The sequence below is a fragment of the Pollachius pollachius genome (assembly GCF_949987615.1).
Source record: "Pollachius pollachius genome assembly, chromosome: 2".
Classification (NCBI taxonomy): domain Eukaryota; kingdom Metazoa; phylum Chordata; class Actinopteri; order Gadiformes; family Gadidae; genus Pollachius; species Pollachius pollachius.
Window position 1 is genome coordinate 51,494,788 of NC_136935.1, and position 16,175 is coordinate 51,510,962.

At 50.7% G+C, this 16,175-nt stretch overlaps 1 protein-coding gene across 2 annotated transcripts in view; it reads right to left on the minus strand.

Moving 5' to 3' along the window:
• Window positions 1–16,175, minus strand: part of LOC307092150 (myosin-11-like) — a 39,470-nt gene that overhangs the window by 2,341 nt on the left and 20,954 nt on the right. For both annotated transcript variants that reach the window (XM_079759051.1, XM_079759052.1), the window contains exons 14-39: window positions 15,937–16,110; window positions 15,721–15,835; window positions 15,013–15,206; window positions 14,320–14,441; window positions 13,940–14,009; window positions 13,292–13,452; window positions 12,806–12,914; window positions 12,339–12,470; window positions 11,627–11,833; window positions 10,810–10,947; window positions 10,347–10,470; window positions 9,811–9,982; window positions 9,172–9,384; window positions 7,710–7,854; window positions 6,486–6,692; window positions 6,113–6,217; window positions 5,866–6,018; window positions 5,423–5,671; window positions 5,046–5,258; window positions 4,564–4,776; window positions 3,979–4,140; window positions 3,752–3,880; window positions 3,311–3,399; window positions 3,072–3,195; window positions 1,207–1,415; window positions 630–738 (exon numbers count right to left, since the gene is read on the minus strand). In XM_079759051.1, the coding sequence (XP_079615177.1) occupies window positions 630–738; window positions 1,207–1,415; window positions 3,072–3,195; window positions 3,311–3,399; window positions 3,752–3,880; window positions 3,979–4,140; window positions 4,564–4,776; window positions 5,046–5,258; window positions 5,423–5,671; window positions 5,866–6,018; window positions 6,113–6,217; window positions 6,486–6,692; window positions 7,710–7,854; window positions 9,172–9,384; window positions 9,811–9,982; window positions 10,347–10,470; window positions 10,810–10,947; window positions 11,627–11,833; window positions 12,339–12,470; window positions 12,806–12,914; window positions 13,292–13,452; window positions 13,940–14,009; window positions 14,320–14,441; window positions 15,013–15,206; window positions 15,721–15,835; window positions 15,937–16,110 (4,038 nt within the window). The remainder of the gene's footprint in view (window positions 1–629; window positions 739–1,206; window positions 1,416–3,071; window positions 3,196–3,310; window positions 3,400–3,751; window positions 3,881–3,978; window positions 4,141–4,563; window positions 4,777–5,045; window positions 5,259–5,422; window positions 5,672–5,865; window positions 6,019–6,112; window positions 6,218–6,485; window positions 6,693–7,709; window positions 7,855–9,171; window positions 9,385–9,810; window positions 9,983–10,346; window positions 10,471–10,809; window positions 10,948–11,626; window positions 11,834–12,338; window positions 12,471–12,805; window positions 12,915–13,291; window positions 13,453–13,939; window positions 14,010–14,319; window positions 14,442–15,012; window positions 15,207–15,720; window positions 15,836–15,936; window positions 16,111–16,175) is intronic.

Genomic DNA, 16,175 nt, shown 5'->3' on the forward strand with positions numbered 1-16,175 from the left:
GAAGCCGTTCTATAGCATGAGCTCTTAAGGGAAGATGGGCTTAAATGATCCCAGACAGGACGTTATGGAATATCACCGTGTACTAGTGTGCAAGAGATCCCAGATTTCTAGAAATAATAATAATATAATAATAAAATGCATGGAACCAATGTGTGTCTGGTTAAGGAGTGCATCTCTCCCAGGTTAAGGTGTCCCCTGTTTGAGTCTGGTGAAGGTGTGTTTGAGTCTGGTGAAGGTGTGTTTGAGTCTGGTGAAGGTGTGTTTGAGTCTGGTGAAGGAAGGTGTGTTTGAATCTGGTGAAGGTGTCTTTGAGTCTGGTGAAGGTGTCTTTGAGTCTGGTGAAGGTGTGTTTGAGCCTGGTGAAGGTGTGTTTGAGTCTGGTGAAGGTGTGTTTCAGTCTGGTGAAGGTGTGTTTGAGCCTGGTGAAGGAGTGTTTGAGTCTGGTGAAGGTGTGTTTCAGTCTGGTGAAGGTGTGTTTGAGCCTGGTGAAGGAGTGTTTGAGTCTGGTGAAGGTGTGTTTGAGCCTGTTGAAGGTGTGTTTGAGCCTGTTGAAGGAGTGTTTGAGTCTGGTGAAGGTGTGTATCACTCCCAGGTGTGACGAAGGTGAAGGTGAAGGCGTGTATCGTCACCTGGTCCTTGTACTGCTCTGACTGCTTCCTCTCGTCCTCCACCTGGATCAGAAGGTCCTTCAGCTTCTTGTCCTTCTGCCGCAGCCCCTTGGCGCTCGCCTGCTTCTCCCTGGGGGTCCGGCCGGGCCGAAGGGGGTACAGACACATTGGTCATCTCTCTCCTTCCCCTACTATCTCCGATCTCTTCCCCTTTGAGTCTTTCAAAGGGGAAGCTTGTTTTAAGTTTATGTTTTTGTTTTTTTATCAATCATTCACACCCTGACATTAACTACACACAGGGTTTCAACAAGTTACATTTAAGACATCCAAGACCTTAAGACCTGGCCTTAAGGACTTTTAAGTTATAAGGACTTAAGAGACCTTAAAAAGGACTTTAAAGTCTTAATAGTCATTAAAAAGGAATGATATAGTTCATACAGATCAATATATCATAAAAAGTAAAATGTAAAGAGCACACGACACAGATGTAAAAATGATGTATAAAATTCAAATAGCTTTGTGTGTTTGGCCTCATCCAATGAGATGTTAGGGATTCCACTGACGTGATAGGACCAGAGGACCTAGGTGGGGCACCGACCTGTTCTCCTGCTCCACCTGCTCCTCCAGCTGCGCCACCTTGGCCTCCAGCACGGAGATGGAGCTCTTGAACTTGGACTTGACCTGGTTCTCCATCTCCTGCAGCTTGGCCTTCAGCTCCTTGTTCTGCCGCTCCGCCTGCTGCCGCGCGCTCTCGTTCTTCTGGGAGGTGCTGCGCTCCGTCTGCAGCTCGTTGTTCAGCTGCTCCACCTGCGGGCGGAGGGGAGGGTGGGGGGCAGGGTGTTGGGAGGTTAAGGTGGGCTGGGTTCCCTAGGGGTATTAGGAGGTTAAGGTGGGCTGGGTTCCCTAGGGGTATTAGGAGGTTAAGGTGGGCTGGGTTCCCTAGGGGTATTAGGAGGTTAAGGTGGGCTGGGTTCCCTAGCGGTATTAGGAGGTTAAGGTGGGCTGGGTTCTCTAGGGGTATTAGGAGGTTAAGGTGGGCTGGGTTCCCTAGGGGTATTAGGAGGTTAAGGTGGGCTGGGTTCCCTAGCGGTATTAGGAGGTTAAGGTGGGCTGGGTTCCCTAGGGGTATTAGGAGGTTAAGGTGGGCTGGGTTCTCTAGGGGTATTAGGAGGTTAAGGTGGGCTGGGTTCCCTAGGGGTATTAGGAGGTTAAGGTGGGCTGGGTTCCCTAGGGGTATTAGGAGGTTAAGGTGGGCTGGGTTCCCTAGGGGTATTAGGAGGTTAAGGTGGGCTGGGTTCCCTAGGGGTATTAGGAGGTTAAGGTGGGCTGGGTTCTCTAGGGGTATTAGGAGGTTAAGGTGGGCTGGGTTCTCTAGGGGTATTAGGAGGTTAAGGTGGGCTGGGTTCCCTAGGGGTATTAGGAGGTTAAGGTGGGCTGGGTTCCCTAGGGGTATTAGGAGGTTAAGGTGGGCTGGGTTCTCTAGGGGTATTAGGAGGTTAAGGTGGGCTGGGTTCTCTAGGGGTATTAGGAGGTTAAGGTGGGCTGGGTTCCCTAGGGGTATTAGGAGGTTAAGGTGGGCTGGGTTCCCTAGGGGTATTAGGAGGTTAAGGTGGGCTGGGTTCTCTAGGGGTATTAGGAGGTTAAGGTGGGCTGGGTTCTCTAGGGGTATTAGGAGGTTAAGGTGGGCTGGGTTCCCTATGGGTATTAGGAGGTTAAGGTGGGCTGGGTTCCCTAGGGGTATTAGGAGGTTAAGGTGGGCTGGGTTCCCTAGGGGTATTAGGAGGTTAAGGTGGGCTGGGTTCCCTAGGGGTATTAGGAGGTTAAGGTGGGCTGGGTTCTCTAGGGGTATTAGGAGGTTAAGGTGGGCTGGGTTCCCTAGCGGTATTAGGAGGTTAAGGTGGGCTGGGTTCCCTAGGGGTATTAGGAGGTTAAGGTGGGCTGGGTTCTCTAGGGGTATTAGGAGGTTAAGGTGGGCTGGGTTCCCTAGGGGTATTAGGAGGTTAAGGTGGGCTGGGTTCCCTAGGGGTATTAGGAGGTTAAGGTGGGCTGGGTTCCCTAGGGGTATTAGGAGGTTAAGGTGGGCTGGGTTCCTTAAGATTATTAGGAGGTTAAGGTGGGCTGGGCTCTGTAACTGTATTAGGAGGTTAAGGTGGGCTGGGTTCTGTAACTGTATTAGGAGGTTAAGGTGGGCTGTGTTCTCTAAGGGTATTAGGAGGTTAAGGTTGGCTGGGTTCCCTAGGGGTATTAGGAGGTTAAGGTGGGCTGGGTTCTGTAATTGTATTAGGAGGTTAAGGTGGGCTGGGTTCTGTAACTGTATTAGAAGCTTAAGGTGGGCTGGTTTCTCTTAACTGTATTAGGAGGTTAAGGTGGGCTGGGTTCTGTAACTGCATTAGGATGTTAAGGTGGGCTGGGTTCTCTAATTGGTCTGGTTAAATGCACCAGGTGCTGCTGTGGATTGGTCACCTGCTGTGTGCTCTTCCTCTGCCTGTCGTTGACGATCTCCAAGTTGCTCTGCTCCTCCTCAAGCTCCTCCTCTAGCTGGGAGATCTTAGCTTCCAGCCGGCGCTTCTCATCGGACAGGGCAGACCTGGGCACAGGACACGAACACCCTCCGTCAGGATCAAAACCCCCACACGTCTCGGCAGCACAACACCACGCAGCAGTGGGGCGGCAGGGCGATCCGAAGTGAGGCCTCTACTCACTTCCCAGAGGAGTTGCTGGCGAGCTCGTCGGACAGCTCGTCCCGCTCCGCCTCCGCCTGCTTCCTCGCCCTGTCAGCCGCCGCCAGGTCCTAGAGTCCCATGAGCAACGCATCATCCGTTAGAGCAGTGGTTATCAAATGGAGGTCCGCGTACCCCTAGGGGTACTTTGGAGCACTGCACGGTGTACTCAGAAAATGTAGAAAGTTTCAATTCGGACAGCTGGATAATAGAAAATCGAGAAAATTGACAAGTGGTTGAATTGTAAATCTGGAAACAAGGAGAATCCATGAAAAATAAAGTTTTGTGCCGGTGAAGGGGGGAAAAATATCTCAGAGGGGGTACACTAGGAGAGAAGGTTTGAGAACCAGTGCGTTAGAGGAATCTGCGGCTTCTTAACACACTAGTTCTCATTTCTATCCACTGTGACGGTGGGGAGGTTACCTCCTGCAGCTGCATGAGCTCCGCCTCCAGGCCCTTTGCCTTCTTCTCGCTCTCCTTGGCGGTGGTCAGCACCTCCTCTCGGGCTGCGTGGGCGTCTTCCAGCTCCCTCTGGTAGTCCTTCATCTGGAGCTGGGGAGGGACAAGAGCAACGACCCGGTGAGGCAAACCCGTACCCGGCGGGGGGGGGGAGGAAGAGAGGATCCCGAGTCTGAGGACGCCAGCACTACCTGGATCTTCTTGAGCTGCTTGACGGCCTCGTCCCGGCCCTTGTTGGAGGTCTCGATCTGCCCCTCCAGGTCCTTCAGGTCTCCCTCCAGCTTCTTCTTGGCCGCGGCGGCGAGGGTCCTCTGCTTGCGCTCGTCCTCCAACTCGGTCTCCAGCTCGCGCACCTGTTGAGAGACGAGCAAACGCCGCGAGGCGCGGTTTGATTCTGGAAATTACTTTCAGGGATGAGGATTCATTTACATTACACATACTTATCGAGGGCGTCTAGCAGACGCTTTTATCCGAAGTGACTTACAATGAGTACATTTGTCAGAAGGAAGAGAAACAACAACATATCTCTGTCGGTACAGTAAGGATGTTCATAGAACCACGTGCCAAGCACTAACCATCACTAGGTTAACCCATTCCCCGTATACAAAAACGCTATCTAGGATAAGATGCTACACAATGCTAAGTACTGTTTTTTAAGTGCCAGGACGTCCAACACACACTAAGAGCGTACATTAGGGGCCAGGAGGTACAACACACACTAAGAGCGTACACCAAGTGCCAGGACGTTCAGCTCCGAGGGCTCGTTGAGTCCCTACCTGCTTGACCAGCTGCCTCTTCTTCTCCTCGCCCATCTCGTCGCGCCCCAGCAGGTCTCTCTCGCACTGGGCCTTGAGCGCCTGCATGTTGACCTCCAGCCGCAGCTTGCCGTCCTCGGCCGCCTGCAGCTCGTCCTCCAGCTCCTCCAGCTGGGTCTTCATCTCCTCCACCTGGGCCTCCAGGCCTCGCTTGGACTTCTCCAGCTCGTGGACCTGGGAGGAGAGGGAGGGCGTGAGCCCCAATGTCAGCAAGTCTAGGATGTTCGACAAAACGTTTAGCGGGACGTTTTGGCCTTAGTTTCTCAGAAATGACAGACCCATCATATGGGCTCTTCTGGTTCCTCCGGAGGAAATGATACATGCTGAACCCTTTGTCTGAATCTCTTTTGACGGTTTACCATTGTGCATTGTAGGTCAAATCGACTCAATCAAAATGATGTTTCCCATCCAAAATGAGCGAAACACCCCAAAGCGTTACTCACGCTCTTGCCGACGTCGTCCTTGGAGCTGACCAGGTCCTCCATCTCGGCCCTCAGGCTCTTGTTGGCCCTCTCCAGCTCCTCGCGGGAGTCCTGGGCCTCGTCCAGGGCTCTGGCCAGGGACAGAGCCTTGGTCTCTTTCTCCCGGGCTTCAGCCTCCGCGCGGTCACGCTCATCAGCGTACTTGCTTGAGATGCTCTTCTCCTCGGCCAGCATCTAACAGGGACCACAGAAAGCCACAAGTCCATTGAGTATGCTATAATATAACTTATAATTTATAGAACAACGTCCTTTGAACAATAATCTCTTTCCCTGAAATTGAACTCTCTGTAAAGACATGCACCATCAGCTGCAAAATTTGTTGTTTGCAACTCTCATACCTGGTCAAACTTCTTCTGCTTCTTCTCCAGGTTGGACACGTTCTGCCGCTGGTTGTCCAGATCCATCATGATGTCCTCTAGCTCCTGTCCGAGCCGGTTCCTGGTCTTCTCCAGCTTGTCGAAGGCGGAGGCCTTCTCCTCAAACTGGGAGTTGGCCGCCTCCAGATCCCTCTGCAGCCGCTTCTTGCCTTCCTCCAGCAGCTCCACGTTCCCAATCATCTCGTCCAGCTTCTTCTTGGAGTCCGACAGCTGAGGATAGAATGAGAAGAAACAGGAGATGGAGAAGGAGAGGGAGAAGAAGAAGAAGAAGAAGAAGAAGAAGAAGAAGGAGGAGAAGGAGGAGGAGAAGAGAATCATTTTTAATAATTGAATAATCTGCCATTTAAAAGGCATTAAAATAACCTCTCACCCTGAGTGCCCCCTGTGTGTGAGCTCTCTCTCACCTGAATGTTGAGGGTGGAGACGTGTCTCTCCACGTTCCTCTTGGCCTCCACCTCCTCGTCCAGCTGGTCCTGCAGGCTGTTCTTGTCGTCCTCCGCCTGCCGCAGCTTGGTGGAGAACTGGAGCTTCTGCCGGGTCTCCTCAGCCAGGAGCTCCTGAGGAACACACAGTGGGGGGGTCAGTGGTGAACACCTCAGCTCCAGTCAGACGCCGGACCACCCGGAGGGGTTTCTCCTGCCTCACACTGACCTGAGTGTCCTGGACCTGGGCGGAGAGCGTCGAGACGTCTTTGCTCAGTTTGATGTTCTTGCCCTCGGCTTCGTTCAGGAGGACGGTCACCGACTCCAGCTCGATCTGCAGGAAGACAGCAGGACACACTCTTGGTCTCAGAACAGGACATGGTGTAAGAACAGGACAAACACTCACGGCCTCAGACAGCAGTAGAGTCAGAATAAGTTCAACGTTTAATCAATAAAATAAAATTAAACTGTATTTGTATAGCCCTTAATCACAGGTACAGTCTCAAAGGGCTTACCAGGCCTGTATTCATGACATTTATGATTTAATCCAACAATCAGAAGAATATATAGAATATATATGTATATGAATGAACGGTTCTGACCGTGATCTTGCTGCAGCGCTCGCCCAGCTCTCCCTTCTGCTTCTCGCTGTCGGTGAAGCGGACCTGCAGGTCGGTCAGCTGACCCTCCACCTTCTTCCTCTTGTGCTCCACGTCCTGTTTGGCGGTGGCCAGCGAGCGGACCTCTATCGTCAGGTCCGACGTCTCCTTCTCCAGCGCCTGCTTGGCCTTCTCCAGAGTGGACTTCACCTGCAGGTCGGGAGAGGAGTTAGCAAGTGATGCTCACTCAGATTCCCACTCTTGTTCTAGGCAAGAAGCGTCTGTTCTACTGCTCCCGTCTGTGTCTGAAAGCCTTACAGCAGGGGTCTCAAACTCGCGACCCGGGGGCCAATTGAGGCCCGTGGGATGATATTTTGTGGCCCCCTACTTGACATCAAAGTTTAGTGTTAGTGCGGCCCGGGCGTTGTTGTCAAACGCACATTTTTGCTGAACGGCTTGCCACTGTTTTTTATTACTTGTGATAGGTTGACCAGATGTCCCGGTTTTGCCGGGACAGTCTCAATTTTGAGTTGCGTGTCCTGAGTCCCGACAAAAGCCAAAGGACGCTAAAATGTCCCGGTTTCCACCAACCGCTATGAAATGTCTTGTGTTGTCAGCGATTACATGGCCAATGTGATCAAATCATAGCCCGATCATTAACTTAGATTGGGTCAGTTGTGCTACTTTTTTTTGTGGAATACTTGATGCGGCCCCGCCTGACCCAGACTCTACCTCCAGCGACCCCCAGGTAAGTTGAGTTTGAGACCCCTGCCTTACAGTAAACCGGCTTCAACACCCCCACCCTGCGTCCATGTCTGGAGGAAACCCAGGTGGAGCGTGGCGGCGACCTGGGTGGTGTGTAGCACCTGGGCTTAGCTCAGGCGGTAGAGCAGGTTGACTCCAGGACACCCCTAGCTGTGTGTCCAGGTGCCCCTGAGCAAGGCAGCGAACCCTAACTGCTCTTGATGAGCTGGCTGTTGCCTGGACTGGTTGACACCGCCTATGTCAGTGTAGGAATGGTTATAAGTCGCTTTGGATAACAGCGTCTGCTAAGTGTAAATAGCTCCAGCATGTGCATTGCTATATTAATTTAGCACACCGGTTTACCCAAAATGACAGTCAGCCTTCATCCCAGTCCTTTCACTGAGGACGTCGGGGACGGACCCCAGAACGTCCTGATGGGGGGGTTCTCATTGAAAGGGTACTGGGGGGGGGGGGGCGACGTACCCGTTTGGACTGCTCCAGCTGCTCCGTCAGCTCCTCCACCACCTGTGTCTGCTTCTGCCTCATCTCGTGGACCACGGCCTCGTGGGTGCGGTTCTCCTCCTCCATGGCCTTCTTCAGCGTGGTCACCTCGTGCTCCCGCTTGGCTCTGAGACGGGGAGCGCACCGGTTCACAGTGAACACAGATAGACCCACGCGTACAGGTAGATGAGGCGATGGATACAAACTACACGTATTGTATTTCAGCATAGTAAAGACCTTGTGATATCGATGTTCATCGTACAGGTTGCCTTGATCAGAGCTTGATCTGTTCAATGTTACTGTAAAGCAGCGGCGGCTGGTGGTTTTTAAAGTGAGGGGGGAAGGACTGCGCGCTTGGTTGCCATAGTGGCGTATGGTGGCCTAGCTATGTGAGACTCAAGTTGTTTTAGGGTGTTTTGGAGAACTACAAAATAGCGGGATGGGATAATTTTGTGAATTGAAACAATTCCACCAGTGGCAGCATTGGCTTTGAAAGCTGGTGGGCAGCATGTCCTGGACTACAAGGGCAGAAGGAAAGGATGCAAAGCCAATTAGTCAAATCAGGCCTACTCTTGATTTGTAAAACTAAATAATAAAATCTGGGCCTATCATTGGGGTAGCTAGGATAGCTAGGATAAGATGCTACACAACTATGTACTGTTTTTAAGTGCCAGGACGTACACCATACAATACGTGCGTAAGAGGGTGGGGGGATTAAAGGGGGAGTCCAGAGTCCAGGTGACTCTGAGCAATCGGGGAGATGAATGGGAGTCAATGGAGGCTGAGGGAGGAAATTCCTCCCTGAAGTAATTGTCAATAGGCGATAGGGGGTGCTAATATCCCTTTACCCAGGGAAACTAACATTACATATACAAAGGCATTAAAGTATTCATATTTAAGGGCATTAATTCATTAAAGTAGTCTGGACAATCTACATTTTTTATTAACAATGTTAAAGAGGATCTTCCTCCCTCTCCTGACTTAAGAAGCCTCCACTGCTGTAAAGTATTGGTTATCAAATAGGGGTCCGCGTACCCCTAGGGGTACTTCACCCTGACCAAGTTTCCATTCAAAAAGCTAGACAATTGAAAATCGACAAGTTTGAGAACCACTGCTGCAAAGAATCAAAGCAGAAGGCCTCTAAAGGGGCGTGGCCGGCGGGCTCTGACTGTAAAGGGGCGTGACCATCGGTCTCTGCCTCTGAAGGGGCGTGGCCAGCGGGCTCAAAAGGGGCGTGACCATCGGTCTCTGCCTCTGAAGGGGTGTGGCCAGCGGGCTCTAAAGGGGTGTGGCCTGCAGGCTCTGCCTCTAAAGGGGCGTGGCCATCGAGCTTTGCCTCTGAAGGGGCGTGGCCTGCATGCTCTAAAGGGGCGTGACCATCGGTCTCTGCCTCTGAAGGGGCGTGGCCGGCGGGCTCTAAAGGGGTGTGGCCGGCGTCTCTGACCTGAGCTCCTGCTGCGTGGCGGTGCTGTCCAGCGTGTCCTCCAGCTCAGACTTCAGGGCCTCCAGCTCCTCGCCCAGGTCCCTCTTGGTCTTCTCCGCCTTGTTGCGGGCGACCCGCTCCGAGTCCAGGTCCTCCTGCAGGTCTGAGATGTGGCCCTCCAGCTCCCGGATCTTCTTCAGCGCGTTGTTCTTCTGCGCCGTCTCGTCCTCTAGCCTGGAGGACCATAACACAAGGAGAGGGGTGAGGTGTTGAGATGTTTAGACCATCCTCTAGCCTGGAGGACGGTGAGAGAACACCTGTGTTATGTATGCCATGGGTAGTCATCAGTGTGCACTGTTACTCCATGCCTGATGGGGGCGCTCTACGGCACCTGTTCAGTGTAACATCGTCCTGGTGCTAGTGAATCAGAGTTAAGATGGATTTAAACGTCTCGACCTGCTTTCTTGTGTCGCATTCAAGTTATCCTTATATTATAGAACGAACACAATAACATGGAGAATGGTAAGGTGTTGAAATGACTATAACTGTAAGTGTGTTTTTTTTAACCGCATTTTAATATGGAATTTCAACCGCAGACTTCAGTGCACTTAATGAAATGATTGTAATTTGAATGCTACAGTTTTAGTTTGGACTTCTCACCTGGCCAACGCCGTCTGCAGCTCCTCCTCCTTCTTGGCCAGCTGGGCCTTGAGCTCGGCGATCTGGGCCTGAAGGTCGGCCACCTGCTCCTGGAGGTCGTTGGACTCCGCCTCCAGCTTCCGCTTCACCTTGTCCAGCTCCTGGCGACCCTTCTCCTCCTTCTTCAGGCGGACTGGGGGAGGAGTCAGGGCACATCAGGGGGTCAGGAGGTCAGGAGGTCAGAGGATCAGGAGGTCAGGAGGTCAGGAGGTCAGAGGATCAGGAGGTCAGGAGGTCAGAGGATCAGGAGGTCAGGAGGTCAGAGGCACGGAGAGACACAGACTGAGGCTAGGGAGGCTTGTTGTGTGGACTCATGGTTCCAAATGTGATGTTTTTCGCCTTTTTCCCCACAAATCCCATTGATTTAGAGATTAAAAGATGCAGCAGATCAAACGATTCCAAGCCTGAGTGATGAAGGTAACAGGGCATTGGTTTAAGGTAAGTGCAGGATAATGGAAGGCCAGTCGGTCCTGGTTTAAGGTAAGTGTAATGTTTACCCTCAAGCTCAGAGATCATGGACTCGTGTTTGTTCTTCAGCTTGGTGAGGTTCTTGGACTTCTCCTCCTCCTCGGCCAGGTTGGTGCTGAAGTCTGCGATCCTCTCCTCCATCAGCTTCCTCTCCTACCCGTCCATAAACACAGACGATGTAACATCAAATCCAATCCAAACATCTCTCATCTCAACAGGTTAGGGTTGGGGCTTATCACACTCACACCTGGTGGCATGATATCACTGCTTTAAGGGATGTACAACCTGCATATATTTTCTATCAGTTCACACCGCCACCACTTTCCACAACTTGACTCCAAGGGTAAAAGGTCACATGTCATAACGAACTGTGTCCCGGTCTACGGAGAAGACGCAGAGAGACGTAGCCACGGTACCGTGACGTATCGAGCGCACCTTGACGTGGCGAGCGTACCTTGGCGTGGCGAGCGCACCTTGGCGTGGCGAGCGTACCTTGCACAGCTTGTTGTTCTGGTCCTCCATCACCAGCACGTCGTCCTCCAGCTTCTTGATCTTCCCTTCGCAGGTGACCTTCTCCAGCTGGAGCTTCTGCCGCGCGTCCTCTTCCTCCTCCAGGTGTTCCTCTAGGTCCTGCAGCCCGGGGGTTCATCAGGGGTCACATCATTCAGCAGCGAAGGTCACGATGAACCCATGCGTGTACGTCGTGGAAATGTCAACCATAACCATAATATACAATTATATACAAATTATATTAACCTTGTTTGTATAATTACTAGTCAATTTAAAAGGAATTGCATACATTCTCCATGGACCTAGAGATACCTATCATAGTATCACAGTAATGATACTAAGGCCGTGCCGATCAACTGACTTCTTTGTTGTGTAGATTCCTTTAACCGTCTTGCAGCCTTGCTTGTAGACTTCCAGACTTGATGTTCTTGCCCTCGGACTTCCATGTCCACTTCCCTAATAGTGTGTTGCAGTTCAACTCGGCCCCTATCGCCACGGCTGACTTCAGCCCTGACCAATCCTAAACTCTCCCCGATGGAGAGTTTCACTCCCCTTCACCTTTGGTACCTTTGTAACCATCCAGAAGGTGAAAGTTCCCAAATAAGAATCGTGTTCACCCATTGTCTCACTGAATGTATTCCTGGTAACTTTGCTGCCGGTAACTTATTTTTAATAACTTAAAAACAAGTTATTCTTCATCAATGCGTCAGCATCTTAGGATGTCTGCCCTCCAGCTCTCTAGGAAACAACCACCAAGAACCTTTAAGGCAGAACGAGAGATGAAGGAGGCGAGCCTGACCTGCATCTGCTGCTGCATCTTCTTCTTGTCCACCATGAGGGCCTGGGCGCGGTCCTCCTCCTCTTCCAGACGCGCCTCCATCTCGTGGAGGATCTCCTCCAGCTCCTGCTTCTTGGCGCCCAGACGCACCCTCATCTCCTCGGCCTCGGCGTACAGCTCCGTCTCCGCCTGGAGCTGCTCCTGGAGCGCGTTCCTCTCCTCCAGGATCTGAGGAGGAGCAGGGTGGAGGAGGAGGAGGAGGAAAAAGGTGAGGACAGAGGCAGGGCGACGCTGATTGGAGGCCATGCCCGCAGCCAGCTATGAGTTCAGCGAGGTCCGGACCTCGGCCATTTTTTGTAGAGATAAAAAAAACTGTATACAAAATCAGCGGTTGAGAACTTCTCGGAGATGAGTAAATGCTTGATTCAGTTGAGACTTGTTACTTCGTGTCCACCGTGTACGAAACTTCTGAGCAACACAACTGAACCCCACAACTGAAGCCTCGACCCCACTTCCACCTGTCGCCTCCTCTCTGGGTTCTCTCTGGTTCTGCTCGTTTTATGAACAGTACATGATTGTTTTGTGTATGATTATGGGTTCGAGGATGCTAAATTAATGAACCTACAGGTTTAAAATGCAGGAAAGTGTGACGTTGATTTGCAATCTTTATATCACCAAATAAACCTGACATCACCCTGCAGATTAGAAATGGTTTGTGTGTGGGGCCGTTTACCGACGTGTGCTTCAGGGTGATCTCCTTCAGCTCAGACTCAAACTTCACGGCGACCTCCTTGGCGCTCTTCAGCTCCTCGTCCTTCATGCCCATCTCCTCCTCCTGCCGGGTCACCTGGAGCAGAGGCTTGACCTGCAGCCCGCAGAGAGACCAGAAGAGAGACCAGAAGAGAGACCAGAAGAGAGACCAGCAGAGACCAGCAGAGAGACCAGCAGAGAGACCAGCAGAGACCAGCAGAGAGACCAGCAGAAACCAGCAGAGAGACCAGCAGAGAGACCAGAAGGACCAGCAGAGAGACCAGCAGAGAGACCAGCAGAGAGACCAGCAGAAAGACCAGCAGAGAGACCAGTACAACATGGGTTAGAGGACGATGGAGGGAGAGAGACCAGTACAACAGGGGTTAGAGGCCGATGGAGGGACGTTCTTCATGTAATGCTTGTGGTGCATTATGGGGCCTATCTCCTGACCTTGGTGAAGAGCCTCCACCACTGCCAGTTCCTGAGCTTCAGGTAGGCGGCGCAGTTCCTCTGGATCACCTTCATGGCCGTCAGCTGCTGCTGCCTCTTAGAGAACGCCCTGGAAGGGACGCAGAATACATCGAACAATACGTTGTAGACGATAGTAAAAAGTAGAGTTGTTCCGATACTGATACCAGTATTAAAAAATCGGCTGATACTCAAGTTCAGGAATCGGAATCGGTATCAGGAAGGAAAAAATCATATCTAATCAAAAGTAATAGATAAAAAAAAAATACTACTATTATGATAATGATTATTATTATTATTATCATGATTATGTTGCAATTATTTAGCTAAAATTATGATTATATGATGCTGAATTATGATACATACAACAACATGCATATACTGAGGCTACTGACAAGGAAAGTAAAATAATCCTGATTTAACAGGACAACACAACGCCACTCCTGGTGGTGAGAAGCTTGGACGTACTTCCTGGCCAGGAAGCCTCTGGCCTGCGACTGGAAGGCGATGATGACCACGGTGATCTTCAGGTCCCTCTCTTCCTCAAGCTGGGCCAACACGCCCGTTCTGAAGAAGATCTTACTCTGGCCGATCCGGTACAGGTTGGGGTCCAGGTCCAGATGTTTGATCTGCAGACACAGAGAAGGAAAAGGAGAAGGAGAGAGAGAAGGAGAAGAAGAAGGAGAGAGAGAAGGAGAAGGAGAAGGAGAAGAAGAAGGAGAGAAGGTTAAGGAAAGAGCAAGCGATAAAATATCACGTAAAATACAGTCAGACTCATAATAACACAACACATATAGGGGAGTTTAGTAAGATTAAGCTTTAATATTTCATATATGATTCGTATATTAATATATGAAATATGAATACTGCAGACTAAGGCATTGTGGGTATTGTGTTTGGGATTATTCATTGTTAATAACATTTATTGATTCCATTCATATTCTGTTGTAACTGAGTTGTAAATGTTTTAATGTAACTGCAGCTCTGTTTAATGTTGATGAATGAATGAATGATTTTGCCAGAGGCCAAAATCATGATTCGTATTAATCTGCAGCTAAGTGTGCAGCTCTACTGCAGGCTGTGAGCACAGAGGCTTTCAGTGTATCATGACGTTACCATGAGGCAGCAGGCCTGCTTTCCATCCATGAAGCCTTTAGGGATGGCGTTCGCAGCCAGGATCTCATAACTGAGGGGTGGGAAGAAGAGAGAAGAACAGGGAGTACGTATGAGGGAGGAGAACAGGTCCCGAATACCACACACCGACTGTCAATCACTTATCAGAATCAGAATCAGAATTACTTTTATTACATCTTATTATAGTACACAAGTACACAAGAGTACAATTCTTAGGCTTTACACCAGCCACACACCTCAACATAGCAGCAACAATGCAAGCTAAAGTAAATAAAGATAAGTTAAAAATGAAAAAATGCAAACACTACAGCCTACTTTTTGTTTTAAAGTAGCGTGCGCTTAATGTCTATGGTTCAACGTACCGCTGGCGGTACTCCTGGAAGAGGATCCTGTTGGGGAAGCCCTGTCTGCAGATACGGATCCCCTCCAGGACGCCGTTGCACCTGAGCTGATCCAGCACCAGCACGGCGTCCAGCTTACCCGCCTGAGCACAGAGGAGGGGAGGGATGGAAGGGCTCCATATCAGTGAGACCCATGAGGGCTACAGCAGGGAATGTCCTTCATAAACCAACACGTTGGTCCACGACTTTTAGTGTTTTCATCTAAGTCAGATGTTGAACAGGTTTGTTTTTGTGCCACACAAATAAAATAATGCACCATATGATCAATTACAGGAGAGAACAGGATTGATAATAAAATAACGATAACATTTTTGTTCATTGAGACTGTGCTATTTTTAAGATGGAACTCAATGTTGGTACACGTATACAAACCGCGTGTAAGCAGGCCTCCAAAAAATTAAAAGGACCTCTTCAGCGACAGCGGGTGCCATTTTTCACAACCCAACAAATCGCAAGTCGACTTCAAAGCAGCCCAGGGACTTGAAACTCGGCACGCTGGCATTAGAACGTCGCCGTGCTCGCGGAACATTGCGCACACGACAACTTGCCGCAACCGCATGCCTTTTCTTTAGAAAAATGCACATGCGGCGACGTGTCTAGTTGTTCATTGAACCGACACGGAGACATCCCTGGCGTCCGGGCTCCGTTCCTCACCCTCTTCTCGTGGTTGGGGATGATGCAGCGGACGAAGTTGGGCTGCGTGTTGTGAAGCGTGGTCATCAGCTTGGTCAGCGACTCCTTGTAGAGCTGCCCCACCGTGCGGAACATCCCCTTCTTGGTCTTGGAGGAGCTGGGCATCGAGGAGTCGGACATCTTGGCGATGGTCTCCAGGCCAACCACTCTGTCAGCTGATGAACACACCACGATCACCTCGTTAAGAACGGACTGGACAACAACACGCCATCGCCTCGTTCAGAACAGGCTCATTAACATCACACGATCACCTCGTAAGGAACAGCTGATTAACACACGATGATAATCTTGTTAAGAACAGCTGATTAACAACACACGATCACCTCGTTAAGAACAGCTGATTAACAACACACGATCACCTCGTTAAGAACAGGCTCATAAACAACACACGATCACCTCGTAAAGAACAGCTGATTAACACGCGATGATAACCTCGTTAAGAACAGCTGATTAACAACACACGATCACCTCGTTAAGAACTTGCTGATTAAAAACTGGTGATTAACAAGAAGACAGAAGGCACAAGACAGCATGCTCCCACCATCTTTCCAGAGGTCCTCTTAAAGACAGCTATAGGAGCAGCAGGGTTATCTGAGGACTCTCACCATCTTTCCAGAGGTCCTCTTAAAGACTGCTATAGGAGCAGCAGGGTTATCTGAGGACTCTCACCATCTTTCCAGAGGTCCTGCACGAAGGGGCTGGAGGAGTTGTTGAGCAGGTTGGTGACGTTGTCGTTCAGGGGGTCCATGTTCTTCGTCAGCCAGGCCGTGGCGTTGTAGCACACCTACACAACGACAGGACGGACTTAGGACAGCACTGAAACATCCGTCTGTCCGTCTGTCCGTCTAGATATCCATCCATCTATATCTATATCTATCTGCGTACTTTCCCAGCGTAGTGGAGCACAGCGAACTCTGTCTTGTCTTTGAGCTGCTTGGGCTTGGAGAACTTGACGTGGTTGCCCTGCGTGTTCATCAGCTTCTCCACGAAGGAGATGTCCGTGGCCTTGGGGAACCAGCACTCCTCGTCCAGCAGGGCCAGGATGCCGGGGGGGTTGTTCTGGAAGAGAGAGCGGGACCAGGTGAGACAATCCTCCCCATGATCTCATGTCGACCACTCAGGTA